Below are 16,702 nucleotides of genomic sequence, written 5' to 3'. Positions count from 1 at the left end.
GTTTTACTAGCTCTACTCACTGGGCTTTTAGCTCACCCCTCTCCCTTTACCCCCAGGCTTGCAGGTACAGTATAGTGCGAGAGTCCGGATAGAGTAAAGAAGTCATGCTTATGTAATAGCTAGCAATGGACATGATCAAATTGTAATGTAAAAGTACAGTATAGTCATGTAATGAGGTTTGTGGATGTTAGTGTGTGCTTGACCATAGATTGTGTTATCCCTTTTACACATGATCTTAGAGATTTTTACGATGTTTATGTAAACCAACTCAACGTATGTTATGTCACCCTTTGGGGGGGGCACTGATGAGATCCCACAGAGGGATCAATGTTATGTTAATGTTTATGCACAGGTTGAGTTTGGTTGATGTTCATGTAAAGAAAAGTTTTAATTTTTATGTATGTTGTGGATCATGTATGGGATTATACAGGTTTACAGGTTATATGTCAGGCTTGCTACGGGTCCCGGCGGCCTTAAGCCGATCTGGATCCTAGCGCCGGTAGCGGTCCGATTTTCGGGTCGTTACAGATCATGTGTGAGATTTTATCAGATATACAAGATGTATAGTAGGCTTGCTACGGGTTCTGGCGACTTTAAGTCAACCTAAATCCTAGCGCCGGCAGTGGTCCGGTTTCCAAGTAGTTACACACCCAGTTTTAACAAATATACTTTATAAAATTTCTGCAAAATAGGATTAATACCTGTGCCCATGGCCTGGCGGATTATTTTTGCACCATAAAACATTTTGCGCGCTTTTGTAATAAAGGGCTTTCACCCAGTCATTTATCTTGATTCTCAGTCATAAGACTCGCTTTATCAACAATAACCTTTAATCGACACTCTCGTCTTTTAGGGATTAGTACACCCCTTCATGGTTGTTCAATACAGATGACCTATTTTATAGTGAAACTCGCCTTGTGGCCTCATCTAGTGAAACCAACGCTCTATGGTCTAGCAAAACCCGTTTTGTGATATGCTCTGACAGAAATTGCCTAGTTCAAGGCTTTGCAAGAATTCTAACGAATGAAGTATGACAACATATAAAATATAAGTCCATTTGATATCAAGACATATGTACTAAGTCTATAGGACATAACTCAAAGGACCTGTTTAATCTCGTCCGGATGCTCAACAGCTCGACCAATCTCGACAGGGCTTCATTCATGTACGATCTTTCACATGCACAACCTGACACCAATACCTCAGACTTCAGGATCCTTAAGTATTAAGTGTTTGACTTCTAATCCTTAGCGGCTGCTTGGGATGTTAAATGCGCGTGTTATGACAATTTTGTTATAACGTGTATGTCAGGGAAGAGATAGTCTCATTTAGCTAAGTATTAATGAACCAACTGTCCACCATTTAAAAGTTTGTAAAAAGTGTAGTTATTGTTTTTGAAGGAACAAATGACATACTTATAATGTATGACTCCGCGTATATATACAGGGCTGAATAAAAATAGAAATGATCTTTTTGATCTTTTGAAAATATCTTTCGTTCATCTGTAACCTTAGCTTCAAAAAAAATACTCAATTTCATTATTATCATGATTTACCACTTTTACAGAAAATCTAGTTTATTTACACTGTCATAATGGCTTCGCCTAAGCCAGTTTCACGATCTCATACTCTACGGGTCTCAATCTCATCAAAGCATTTTGAAATATTCATGCTTGGACTTCAAAATATTTTTATGTTATTATTCTTGATAGACATGGTATTAAATTTGCAGCCATCATGCACTCACAAGTTTAGTCTGGTGGTAAGTGTATCTGAGTAAATTTGAGACGTCTCAGTTCTACTCCTTCAATTCTCAATCTCCATTTAAAAAAAAATAATTACAGCCATCAGTATGGCAACAGTCAGGCATTACAACCATACAATTATTATTTTTTTATTTGTATATATACAAGTTGTTATCCTCAAAACAAATAAAGCATATTAATGAAAATTATTTTGGCAATGATGTACCTATTCTGCACTCCGAGGCTTAGCCTGGTGGAAAGTGCATCCTTGTAGCCTTGAGAGATCTAAGATTCGACTCCCCCAACCCCCTATTTCAAAAAAAAAATGATGTACCTATTCTTTAATTTATAAAAATATTAAATTAAAAATATAAATTACTATTACATTTCAAAATAATATTGAAATTTAAAATAATGTTATTATTTTAAATATTTTTAATTTTATGATAATAAATTATTATAAAATTAAATGAGTGAAGTGATATTAATGAAAATAAAGTAGGAGAAATTACAAACTTATCCTATAGTTACAAAGTTAAGTTTGTAATAAAATAATATCTTATAATTTTTTTTTAAAATGGAAATTAAAAAAATAAAATTTAAAATCTTTCAGATTTATTTAAATGCATTTATTATCAGAATAAGTTTATGAGTGCAGGTAGTATCTTATAATTAATCAGTTAATTGATATTTTTTCATCTCAACACTATAAATTTTAATGAAGTGATATTATATAAATAATTAAAAATAATTTTTAATTATCAAATTAGATTTCATTTTAAATAAAAATTAAAAATATTATAAAAATAGGAAAAAGCGGTGAACTATTCTGATAATTTATTTTATTTCTCATTAGTTTTTCTTATCATCAAAATCTAGTGGAATTAATAAAAAAATTATACTTTGCTAATGATAAAAAGTACATAATATTTTTTATTATAAAATTATTGTCGAGTTTTAATTTAAATAAAAAATAAATAATACTATAAAGTACTGTTTGTAATTTTTTTATTTTTAATAAAATATTTAATGTTACGTTATCAAAACTTAATAGTGCTAAAAAAAATCTCACAACACAATCTTTTTTGTTATAAAATTAATTATCAATTTATTTCCATATTTAATTTATAATCTTAAGCTTTAACAACTAACATTACTTTCCCTTATTCTAATCATCAGACAAAGGCAAAGAGTTTTCTCTTTCTTTGTAGACAAAACTATATTTGTGCAAAGCATTAACTTTTTTAATTTGCCAGCAATCATTCCCTTTTAATAATTTGTTAACCCTACCATAAGGAATAGGTTTACTATGATTTTCTTTCAGATAAATGTCCATAAAAATTTCAAATTATATATTTTCTTATAATTATATTTTTAATTTTTTTAAAATTATCATATATTAACGATATCATAAGTTCATAATCTCATTAAAAATTAACATATAAATTTAAAAAAAATTTAATTAATAAATAAAAATTATAATTAGAGTAATATTAATAATCATTAATTAGTTTTAAAAAAATAATAATAAAATCATTAATTTTATTAAATTTCATAGATGGGCCAAAATGGAAAAATGCTTCGACCCACGCGATAAACAAAGTTCTCTGCTTCTACTCAACGCGCTACTACTATTCCATTGACGATCCAGATTTCACCAACTAAGCACTTTAAACAATTTCAATGAACTCAAACACAGGTGATCACCACCCGATCCCCAAGAAAAAATGAAAATTATGAAAGAGACTGTTGCACGAAACTGAACACAGCTTAGCGTAACGAAGGAAGAGAGAAGTTTTGCTTAGAGAGAGAGAGAACTTTTACTTGGAGAGAGAGAGAGAGAGAGAGAGGGAGAGACAGAGAGACAGAGAGAGATGAAGATCACAGCGCTCTTGGTATTGAAGTGCAATCCGGAGGGATCGGATCCGGTAATTTTAGCAAACGCTTCCGATGTGAGTCATTTTGGGTACTTCCAGAGGTCCAGCGTCAAAGAATTCGTTGTTTTTGTCGGCCGGACTGTCGCCAAACGTACCCTTCCCGGCCAACGCCAGTCCGTCCAGCACGAAGGTCATTTTCTCCATCTCCCTTGCTATATATTACGGAATTCTGGTTTTTAATTTTTGTTTGTGTATTGAGTTGTGATTCTGGATTTTGTTATTTGGGTTTTGATTCTGAGTCTGTGATTGATTGGAATTCGAAGTTAGTTAGCATGTATTTGATGTTTTTATGATTCTTTTTTGGAAAAGGGGGAAGGGGGGGGGGGGGGTTGGGGATTTACGCTGTGGGTGAGATTTAAGGATCTAATGTTTGAGAGAGCTTAATTGGGTATTTTGGAAATAAATTTTACTAAATTTACACCCCTTTTTATGGTGTAGAGTACAAGGTGCATTCTTACAACAGCAATGGCCTGTGTGCAGTGGGGTTTATGGATGATCATTATCCTGTCCGAAGTGCCTTTTCTCTTCTTAATCAGGTAATTCCTGTTTTTTTATGGATGTTACTCTGTAGTTTTTGCCAAATAGCTTGCTTTCCTTCATTGAATGGTGAAGTCTGCGTGGATGGGCCTGCATCATGGAACAAAAGGAGAACTGTTGTGGTTCATAGTGCAACTGTGGTTGGGACTTGGGACATCATTTGGTCTTCAATACTATGTTATTAAATGCCTTGGATAATTTGGGCTGTGCAGCTTATCACTACTAAAAGCTTTCAAAATGTTATCATGTAATATGAAGTGACATAATCCTTAGATTTACTATAAAGCTTCTCCACATGATGTGATGCAATGACTCTGTTTGGTGAGACATGAGCAGGACAGCTTGGTACTCTGATATAATATACTTTTTTTGTGCTTGATGATTGAAACTATGTAGCTTTCCGGTGCAGGATATTATTTGCACCATGTATTTGTGCTATAAAGTTCCTTTATGTTCTGTGGAATAATTGTATGTAGCTTCTGTCTCTTGGTTTCTTGATAAGATGAGAAATTGTAATGCTTGCAGGTGCTAGATGAGTACCGGAAGAATTTTGGTGATTCATGGAGGGCTTTGCAGGCAGATAATACTCAACCCTGGCCATATTTGGATGAAGCATTGACCAAGTTCCAAGTAAGTTTTGTGGCATTAAATTTTGTAAAATAGCATTTTAATGTTTTTAAAGCAATTTACTTGAATGTTTTCTTTCTTTCATTCATTCTTTCTTTCTTTCTTTTTTTTTTTTTAATGTTTCCCATTGCCTTTGAATTTTCAGGATCCTGCAGAGGCAGACAAGTTGTTGAAAATTCAGAGGGAGTTGGATGAGACAAAAATTATCCTTGTGAGTTTGTAGCTTTAGTTGCACGCATGGATCTGGTTCTTTGCATAATTGCATTTCCTTTTTTTTCTTTATCAAGGATTCTATTATTGGCCTGAACCACCCCTCCCCTTTCCAGTAAGATTCTTTGGTTACCTCTTCCCACCATCTTTATGGTTCATGCTGCTGTTGGTATTTGTTATTGTTATTGTTATTATTATTATTATTATTATTATTTTATTATTATTTTGGGGAGGGGTTGGTAACATGATGTTTTCTGATTCATGCTGTGGCATAGATAACTTGGTTTTCACATAAACATATATTGTTTTTAGAAAACCTGATGTTAAATTGTGAATGGCATAGTGTTCAAGGTCACAGATAACTACTGTCAATTTCAATTGATGCTACTTGTCAAATATTATTCTCTACTTTTGTCAAAGAAATGAAGAATATGAGACTTTTTTTTCTTTAATTATGATTGAATGAAGACCCCTATGTTACTCGGACTTGGGTATGAGTATCGAAAATTGATACATTTCCATATGTTGGACTTGTAAATTTTCTAATTAGAAAATTCGGGGATATAGATTAAAACTTAGACATGGGTGTTGGGACATGCTGTGTAAATAGAATAAAGTAAAAATATAAAAATTAAGTAATATCAACTATTGTAAATTATCTTTGTGCCTAATTCATTTTTCAATTTTACTTAATATAATATATTTATGAAAAATTAATATATTGATTTAGTATGATAATTAATTAATCTTATATTTTTAACATAATAAATAAATTATACAATTTTAAAGTCATTTTATTATTATTATTATTATCATTATTATTATTGTTTTATTAAATATAAGTTTAGATATTTAACAATGTAATTAAGAATATTTACTTTTTCCAAAATCTTATAAATTAAAAATACTAATTTCATGTTAAAACTATCTCATGCACCAAGAACCTATCCACTAACTAATGTAGATAGAAGAGAAAAAGTCCAATCGTCCGCGACACCTACTCATAAACATCAAAAACAGAAAAGAAGAAAACAAATGAAGAGTCTCTCAAAACAGCCCAATTCTTTGCCATGGTTTCTTTTCCTTCTCCTTTTTCTTTTGGATGCTCCTCCTCCTCCTCCTTTGTCTGAGCGACACTGCTTCTTCTTCTGGTTTAAGCATTGATGCTGCTTCTTGTTTTGGGCTTCCTTGTCTGGTTCTAGGTGTCGCTCTTCTTCTTCTTCCTCTTTTGGGCCTCTTTTTTCCATGATAGTTAATCACTACAAGCTTAGATGTATGTCCAATTTCATGGACAGTAGTCCCTCTTTTAGTTTAGACACTAGGCATGTCCAACTTCATGGATGTAATTCAAATACATATTCCATGTTGTGTCCCATATGTTGGCATGGGTATGTCAGGGCAAGAAGACCCTTTTTAGGTATAATTTAATTAATATTTGCTCCTTTTTTTTTTCTTTTACGGTTTTACCTCTTTAACAAAACTGGTGGAAGGTATTGGGGCTAGTTCTTGCTATTTTATCTCCTTCTTGTTGATATGAAGTTATACAAGAATATGAAAATAAGATGATGCTCCTTAACATTCATTTACTACTGCTTAGCTGATATTTAGGAGATGAGAGTTGTAGTTTTGGAGACATTCAAGGTTAATCAATACAATTTCTATCTCTCCCTAAATTCCTCTTCCTCTCAGTTTCTGTCTCTCTCTCCTCCTTCCTCTTTTTATTTCTTACAGGTTGTGACCAGATCAAAACAGATTCTCTCTCCTTTACAAAGCGAAATTGTTTTATTAAAATGTTTTGCTTGTAATTGAATAGAAGCATGGGAAATAAGTGTCCTCATAAATTTTAGTTTTACAAGAGGTGATTTGACTTGTAGTAAAAATATTAGTAGCTAGTACTGAAACACGGAGGAGGCTTTTGACTGGCCTTCATTTTGTGGTTGTGTTCAGCTTCTTAAGTTAACTGCTGTAATGAAACTCATTGATAGCATGGAGATACAGAGATGAAGGGATTGTGTTTTCTTCTCACTGTTCATATCTAATTACTTAAGCCTTTCCTTTATTTTCCTTTAACCTTAACTTATGGTTTCTTATGTTATGTTTCCCTTTTGACATATATATGCTTTTGTCTGAAAAATCATGTTTTTGCTACAGCATAAAACTATTGACAGTGTACTAGCACGAGGTGAGAAACTGGACAGCCTAGTTGAGAAGAGTTCAGATCTGAGTGCTGCTTCACAGGTACATTTACTGGATTTCATACACTACCGTCATTCTTTTGCTAGTATAGTTTATTTATAAGCGTAGCAAATATGTTCATTTGATATGTTATTTTATTTACACTTTTGTAAGTCAAATTTGTTGTCAATCACTTTGTTTCAGTTTTGGTCAATGTTATTTCGGGACATGTGAATATTTTGTTGAAATGTCGGCCATGCAATAAACAAAGGCACAAATAAGACAATGATCACATTAAAGGAGAAAAACACTACAGAAGGAATCTGAAGTGTTTCCTTCAGTGGTTATGGATATCCAAAGAGAGTCGCCAGGGTTTTTCCTATGCATATTTGTATAGCTTTTAGAGTTTTTGTCCTAGGAGAAACTCACTATTACAAAAATATGCTCCATAAGTAGGAACAGAAACAGCCTGTGTGAACCACCTCTACCTGCTTCCTCTCCCCCCCCCCCCCCCCCCCCCCCCCCATAACTGAAAAAAAACATCATTTTTTATTTTTGCTTCTTTTTTTTCCCCTGCAAATATGAGCCATAAGCTGAACATGTTTTTGAGTTGAAAAGTTAATGAAGTAACCTAGCAAAGGAGGTCATTAACACTAGAAAAGGTGTCTGAATTAACACATTATTGTACAAGTGGGATATGACTGTTTGAAAGTCTATCTATAAAATCCAGAAAGCTATTTATGCTTTTATTATTGGATGTTCAAGGAACTGACTCTTTAAACTTTGATTTGTTATCCTTTGATAGAGAAGGGTTCGTTATTTTTCTGTTTATATACTTCATCTTCTTTCTTGCCTGCAAATGGTGTTAATGTTGCACCTTTTTCTCATAGGTTCAACCCAGTGGTAGGTACACCTCTTAACTTAGGCAAAGAGCAAAGTTTGAGTTTCATTCCCCTTTGTGAACCAAAGTAGGAAAAAAAAAAGAAGCTTTCATTGATTTTGCTTGGAAGCGCTTAAACTGTTACTTTTCCCCACTACTTGACACACTGAGTGGACCGTATGTAATCAATTGTGGGAAGCATATTCCAACTGATTGTATTATAGCTAGGTTCTGGATAAGTTACTCTCATTTAGTTACGGTATGTAGAGTAATAGAGTTTCAGATGTCTGATTGAATGGGGGTATTCAATTGTATAAATTATTTAAACTATTTAAAATGTTTTTGAGTATCCATTCATTTGTTCTCTCTGAGGCCTTGTCCCCAATCCTCACACCAGAGATTTAATACCATGAAGGTCAGCTGAGGCTGATCGCGAACTCATAGTAAAAGCTTTGAACTATGGAAAAGTTTCCTTTCGAGTGTAGTTATCTACTTGCTAATGAATAGCATTGTGTATTATTTATATGTTGTTTTCTAAGTGGCAATTTTAATGTAACTTATGCTATGTTTGGTAGAGAGTAAGAAAAGATGGAAGGAGAATGTATATGGTAAAAATTGGAAATTTGTGCAACTTATTAACGAGTTAAATACATTTCATTTCTACTCGCAAATATAGATCAGAATGTTGTTATATCTTATCTTTTTGTAGTCTTGAATTGAGCTATTCTTGTCCATGAAAGTTGCTAACATAGAACTTATGGTGGATGTTGAAACAGATGTTCTACAAGCAGGCAAAAAAAACCAATCAATGTTGTACTATACTGTAACCTATCAAAGCAAGCAGCACGATAATGTAATGTTAGTGTTTGAAGGGTGTGGTTGACAGTATGATTGTAACGTGTTTATATCATTTATCAATTGTTTGTTTGTCAGAACCACGGACAATATTCTATCTCTTGGATCGAAAAAAAAAAAGAAAACTGAATATCAACAATAGAGTTTCATATTATAGTTCCATGCCACATCATTTGAGTAGCATAGTCATTTTCACAGGTGCCGTACGTGTTCTGTTCGTTTCAACCTTGAAGTAATATATGTTTGTTCTTTTTGAGATGTTATGAAAACTTGTTTTGATGGACAAGGTACTTCCCTCTCATTTTAAACTGAGAAGGTTGATGTTGATCCCTCTTTAGTTCCTTAGTTTTGGTCTTTGGGGGCAATCTTATGGTCAAATCTTTAGCTTTCATGAGTTGGTACATACTTTATTAATGTATTTTATGGTACAAAATTGATAAAACTGACATTTTAAACTGAATTCTAATGGCTTATCTTGAATTAGCTCAGTGGATAAAGGCATATTAGTCACCGGGAGATCCAGGTTCGAGAGACCCCATATCCCCCAAACCCTTAATCAAAAGTGAACTTTAATGATTTGATTTGGATAATTTTAGTGTTGTTTGATCATTCAGAAACAGATTTATTAGTTTAATTTGGGTGAGGTGATTTTAGGCCTTGTAAAAATTGCCAATAGTTAAATAAGGTGTGGTAAATTAGTTTAGATGGATCTCATTGTTTACTAAGAAAATTATGTATAAAGGTGAACAAAGAAAGAGGCTTGATGGTTGGGGGGAGGTAATAATCTTCAACCTGGATGCTATATTTATTTTATATAATTAATAATTAGAAAAGGGATAAGAGGATTATTTTCAATTTGTATTACTCTAAAAACAGATAATGATCTATATCTATATCCACTATAAAGGAAGAAAAATATATAGACAAAAATTTTATCCCGTGATAACCAAACAATGCATTGATACATTACTCATCAGTAAAAGTTATTGACAAAATGACGAGTGGTCGATGATTTACTGATGCAAAATTCATTGGTAAATCCTTACATTTTTGTTGCTAACTTCATTAGATGGAAGTTTGTGCATCAGTAATACCAAACGCCTGCTTGTATTGGTAAATATTTTAGGATAATTATAAAATTTCTTACGGTTTATTTCGTAATTTTGATCATCGCCAAAATTTGATTGAATTTTTATAAAATTATTAACGAAATATTCTTTTAATAAATATGGAATTTATTTTTTAGACTACCGGCAATTGGTATGGTGGATAAAAATCTAATATTTTTTTTAATATTTAATTTTAAATGTAAATTGTTTTAATTCTAAATCTGCATCAACAAACTAATAATATGACAAATAGTTATAAATTCTAATTCTATTATAGCACCAAATATTCACAAAGATGCATGTAATTTAAAATCTAGTTAATTTTTAATGTACTACAAATATAAGTAATTAAATAAATTTAATAATCATAAAATTCATAAAAAAAATCACCTGTGTGGTGGTGGAATCGATAAACTATTGATTAATATGACCATGTTTTCCATCATGGAGACCTTAAGCTCATCGAACTCATTCCTCATCTCCATTTTGTGTTGTTTGAACTTGTCAATTTTTTGTTCCCATTCCTCGTTGCAGCATTTTGTATTTCAGTTGATGAAGATGCATCAGACGTAGCTGAAGATGAATCAACATGAGAATAAATTGTTGAAGATTGAGAGCCAACATCATAACTTTCAATCACATCTATATATATCTTCTTATTATCAATATTTTCAAATGACTATCATTTCCTCCCTCTTAAAAACAATAGCATCCTACATATAAATTCTACATATCAATGAAAAAAAATAACTAAAGTAACCATAATTTATATTATACATTTTAAAATATTTTACAATTTCATATATAATAAAACATCATATATAATAAAACAAACTTATTATCAATAAAACTCTCACTGTCATGTAGAAACAACTCTCTCACGGTCGATAGTTGGCACAATTTTTTATTCTGAACAAATATCATAAATATTAAGTATATAATAAAGTACTATCAATAAGAGAGTCTTACATTTTAGATATTCACCCATTATTTAAAAAAAAAAGTGCTAGAAACATTCACATAACAAGTCCTATTTCTCTTCTCTCCGGTAATTCAATTCTTAAATCATAATGAATCAACTAATTCTTAAATCATGATGAATCAACTATATATACGGTGATATTATACTCACCATTTTATCTGCTATCTTAGCATAACCATTTGATCCATTTATATGTGTGGATGGTCCATGAGCGTCTACAGCACCATGACGATTCAAGTTTTGCTAGCTGAGTGACGGTGGTATTGTTCGAATGTTGCTTCCATCTTTTCCATGTTTCCCTAATAATGAAAGTAGACTTTTTTCCCTCTCTCTTAAAATTTGGCATCATGTCTCTGTAGTGAAATTTTTATCTAACTTGAACTTCTGAGAACTTATGAGAATTTGAATTAGGAACTTCATTAATATTCTGTTGACGGAAGGAACATTTGAAGTCATCTATTGAAAAAGAGGACCAATAGCGTTATGATTACTGTCACTGGGATGAAATTTTGTAGTTTGATTTCTTTTAACTCAACTTCATGTTTTAAATACTTGTATGGTTCATCGTGTCTATTCTATTCATAATAATTTGGTTTAAGTCCCCACTTCATGAAATGTAATTTAACATTATCGACAGGAAGATATTTTCGATTATTGCATTTTCTACATGGACATCTAATTTTACTCGCGTCCATAAATTTTGGATTACTACATGCAAACTCTATAAACATATCTAGTTAGGAAATCTGGGTTTAGAAGGCCATGCTCCAACCTTGCATACATCCATGCTTTGGGAGCATTGATGTATTCCTATTACAATAGGTAAATGTCAATTTGTTAGGCCAAAGATTAAATAGGTATAGATCTAACCCATTAAAAATTGCATAATCTCTATCTAACATAATGATTGATATTTCTTCATGCATTTGTAAAAATTTCGACATCTCTTATAATTCTCCACACAATTTTATACCCTATTACATGAAATGCAAGTAGTATAATTAATGAGCATCTATGTTTAATAACTAATATTTTTAGGGTAGTCTATTGGAAAAAGGGTAGAGTTACTCCTCAAGTGGTCTTGCTTCAATGCCAAGTCCAGGAGCTGCAGTCTCACGTTGAGGAGAATCGGGCCGCCTCCTATAGAGTTGTTGAATTAGGGGCCGAGCTTTAAGATATAGTGGCCCAGAAAGGAGAGATATTCGTCGAAGGTCAAGACTCAATCAAGAAGGAGCTGGTGAAGCGATTTTCTTATGAGGACTTTGCTTGGATAGATGACATCCTTTCAGAGGAGGAGGAGGAGGAGGGCGAGTACAAGGAAGGAACAACTGAGGACAACCCTCCTGACTTGGCTTCTACTGTAATAGCCAATGATGAATATATATTAGAAGCTCGGGAGGAGGCGACTGATGATGTCCCTCCTGCCCTGTAATACTCTTTTTATTTAAATGAAAAATCTTTCCATTTTATTTTGACAGTTTTGCATGATCAATATTTAGCTAGAAATCTTGTATTTCTTTAAAATACTGTTAAGGGATTAACAACCAACCATCATGGTGGTGATAAAATAAATAGCTTGAAAACTTTTGAACAACAGAGTTAACACCCGGATATATGGCTGGCGGATGCCCACCTTGGACCTGAGATACCTTATGGGATTTCTTATAATTCTGAGGCTAGTACCCGATCGCAAACACCTGTCTTGTGGCTTGAGCCTCAAATGCCTAAAAAATTTTTACATGGGATCAATACTCGGTAGTTGTGCCCACCTCGTGGTTAGGCAAGAATGTCTTTTTTAGTGAGATCAACATTCAGTCTTCTGGTCTAGTGGAATTCACCTTGTGGCCTTTTAGTGGGACTAACGCCCGATTTTCTGGTCTGGCGGAACTCGCCTTGTGACCTAGCATGAATGCCTTTGTTTCTACGGTCCAACGCCCGAATTATGGCCTGGCTGAAACTGTCTTGTGAGCTTTTAATGGGACCAATGCTCAGATTATGACCTGGTAGAACTCTCTTTGTGGTCTTTTAATGGGACCAACACCCGGTCTTTTGGCATAGCAGGACCCGCCTTATGGCCTAGCACAAATGTCTTTATTTCCACGGTCCAATGCCCGGATTATGGCCTGGTTGAAACTGTCTTGTGACTTTTTAGCGGGACCAACGCCTGGTTTATAGCCTAGCAGAACCTGCCTTGTGGCCTTTTAATGGGACCAAAGCCCGGTCTTCTCTGAATGCTCTTTGATCTTTTTTGAAGAAGGTGACCCCATCGTTCCTTGTTACTGAAGAATACAACATATAAAAAATACCTCGTTAACTGTTATTAATAAAATTTTCTCAGATTATAAATATTCCATGACTGGCCATCTAATTTGGTTAGCCTATAAGACCCTAGAGGAATAACCTTCGAGACCCTAAATAGTCCTTTTCAGTTTTCGCCGAGCTTACCAAACTGGCTATCACATATTTGGTTTGCTTATTTCCCTTATCATCACTTGATCCTTCTGCAATTGTATGAATAATTCCCACAGGCTCCCTGTAACGACCCAAAATCGGACCGCTACCGGCGCTAGGATCCAGATCGACTTAAGGTCGCCTGGACCCGTAGCAAGCCTAACATACAACCTGACATACCTGATAATCCCATATATGATCATACACTTACATAAAATTTTAAACTTTTTCATTCACCAAGCTTAACCTGTGCATGCATCATAACCATAACATAAATCCCACACAAGAGCCCTCATCAAATGCTCTAGTGGGACATCATATCATACATCAAGCTTGGTTTAACATTTCTTAACATTAAAACATTTTATAATGATCATGTACAAAAGGGATTAACCATAAACTCTAGGGTCAAGCACAATACTAATCCTCAATATAAATTTATACAATATCTTACAATACCTTACATTACATCATCTTTCATGTCCACAACTAACTATTACATACACAAACTTTTACTCTTGACAACTTCCTTGCCTATCCTGAACCTGCAAACCTGGGGTTAAGGGAAAAGGGTGAGCTACTAGAGCCCAGTGAGCAGAATAGTAAAACAATATATTAAAATTCATGCTTTCATGAAATGCATCACGTCACAAACAAATCACATCAAGGATGGAATTGTCACCAATAGCCCTCTACACATTCCAATAGTGCCAGGGCATAGAATGGGCCGTTGGTCTTTCCCTTAACATAACATAACATAACATTCTAATGTGCCAGGGGCGTAGAATGGGCCTCGATCTGGTCTTTCTCTTACTCTGTGTAACGACACGAAAATCGGACCGCTACCGGTGCTAGGATCCAGGTCGACTTAAGGCCGCCAGGACCCGTAGCAAGCCTGACATGCAACCTGAAAACCTGTTTAATCCCATACATGATCAACAACATACATAAAAATTAAAACTTTTCTTTCATTCAAACACCAAACTCAACCTGTGCATGCACTGAACATAGACATAATCATAAACATCGACCCCTCTGTGGGATCTCATCAATGCCCCAATGGGCAAATACAACATGTGTTGAGTTGGTTTACATAAACATTATAAAAGATCTAGGATCATGCATTTAAAAGGGATACCTTACACATAGGTCAAGCACAACCTCTAATCCTCAATATCATTACATTACATAACTATTCATAACTTTACATTTTATCATGTCCACATTCTATCTATTACATACAAATGACTTCAATACTCTTGCTGACCTCCTGGTCTACCCTATACCTGCAAACCTGGGGAATTTGGGAAAGGGGTGAGCTACTAGAGCCCAGTGAGCAGAATAAGAAAGCATTTAAAACACATGCCATCATGAAATGCATCACATCACAACTAATCATATCAAGGATGAACTTGTCACCATTTAGCCCTCTACATATTCCAATCATGCCAGGGGCGTAGTGCAGGCCACACCTGGTCTTTCTCTTATACATAACATAACATACATAACCAATAGTGCCGGGGGCGTAGTGCAGGCCACATCCGGTCTTTCTCTTACATAGTGCCAGGGGCGTAGTGCAGGCCACACCTGGACTTCCATATCATATCATCACGTCATAACATATGAGGGCTAATGGATCATTCAACATTCATCCACATCAACAACATATTATGCAATGCAACATATTCGTGATTTCTAATGCAAACAACCTAAAATATCACATGGCATCCGTGATGCATGAACATGCTGAAAACTGATTTATTTACTTGAAACATAAAGAGTTATTCTACTCACCTCTGGCTAGCTCTGACACTGACTGAAGCAGCTGACTCACTGCTGAGGTCCTCGGTTCCTCGGGTCCGAACCTACACAGGTGGACTCAAATGAGGGACCAACATACTATAACATGACTCTGAAAACATCCCCCAAAAACCCTCTAAAACACCTCAAAACATCCATGCAAGAACATGCAAAGGAAGGCTGGACAGGGCACTTTCAGCGGCAGGTTCGGCGGCCGAAAGTCCCTCCAGAGCCGAAAGTCAGGCAGGTTCGGCGGCACCTTCGGCGGCCGAAACTCCCAGACAGAGGTGAAACTCATGCATGTTCGGCGGCACTTTCGGCGGCCGAAACTCCCAGACAGAGACGAAAGTCTCCTTTCGGGGGCAAGCTTCGGCAGCCGAAGACTGCTTCCACAAGCATGTTCGACGGCCGAAAGTTCCTTCGGCTGCCGAACCTGGTTTCTCCCTTAGTGGCAGAAACTCAGCTCTTCAATGCATATACGCCTCCCATTCCATCCAAACATGCATAAACCTATTCTACAACACACATACAAGCATACAAGCTCCTAGGGGCTTCAAACTATCTAAAACCCCATCTACAACACATCAAACATGCATTTGCAAGCCACATTGTTCAAAAACACAACATAACCTCATAAACCTAACCATAAGCTAAACATGCATTCTACCCCATAGATCTTCATAAAACTTACTTAAAACATGCAATGAGCTTAAGATCGGCTCTTACCTTTTGAAGATCGAGAGAGAGACGACCTAACACTACAAAAATTTACCGGATTAGTAATGGAAATTTTCGTTACTAATTATTAAAAATCCGTTACTAAAACTATTTTGTAACGGATTTGTAACGGAAATTTTCCGTTACAGTGAACCTCGTTGCTAATGCATTAGTAACGGATTTTCTAGTCCGTTACTAAATTAGTAACGGATTTGTAACGGAAATTCCGTTACTAAATTTAGTTTCCTTTTAGTTGATTTTAGTAACGGATTTTTTTAGTAACGGATTTTTCCGTTACAGAAATCCGTTACTAATTATGAAAACCTAATAACAGATTTTTCCGTTACTAATCCGTTACTATTTTTAACGGATCAGTAGCAACTTAATCCGTTACTATTTATAAAATTATAATAAAATATTATAAATTATATAATCTAATCAGACAAACCTGTAAATACACTCACATATTACAACTAACCTGTAAATACACTCACATATTACAACTCATCTCAATAACAAAATGTAAAAACCAAATGTCATGAATGAACTCAAATCCAATATCATATATTATGTAAATCAAATCAAACATATATCCAAACATCAAGCTGTTCAATTTTAAAGTAAAAAAATTAACAAATTATTTATTATCCTAGTACATATGTGTAATGAAAAAAGAAA

General features: G+C 34.4%; 1 protein-coding gene across 3 annotated transcripts; it reads left to right on the top strand.

Moving 5' to 3' along the window:
• Positions 1-3,493: 3,493 nt before the first annotated feature.
• Positions 3,494-9,119, top strand: LOC110618207 (VAMP-like protein YKT61). 3 transcript variants are annotated; one of them, XM_043957715.1, is made up of 6 exons: positions 3,494-3,811; positions 4,120-4,217; positions 4,744-4,848; positions 4,991-5,056; positions 7,207-7,293; positions 8,851-9,119. In XM_043957715.1, exons 1-6 carry the CDS (start codon positions 3,619-3,621, stop codon positions 8,860-8,862), a joined length of 561 nt encoding a protein of 186 aa, XP_043813650.1. In that variant the 5' UTR covers positions 3,494-3,618; the 3' UTR covers positions 8,863-9,119. The 3 variants fall into 3 exon arrangements, with proteins under 3 accessions (XP_043813650.1, XP_021617008.1, XP_021617007.1); XM_021761316.2 differs by having other exon boundaries at positions 8,820-9,048; XM_021761315.2 differs by having other exon boundaries at positions 3,497-3,811; positions 8,887-9,119.
• The last annotated feature ends 7,583 nt before the right edge of the window (positions 9,120-16,702 follow it).

Source organism: Manihot esculenta, chromosome 6 (assembly GCF_001659605.2).
Source record: "Manihot esculenta cultivar AM560-2 chromosome 6, M.esculenta_v8, whole genome shotgun sequence".
NCBI classification, from domain to species: domain Eukaryota; kingdom Viridiplantae; phylum Streptophyta; class Magnoliopsida; order Malpighiales; family Euphorbiaceae; genus Manihot; species Manihot esculenta.
This window is presented reverse-complemented; position numbering and strand designations above follow the sequence as displayed.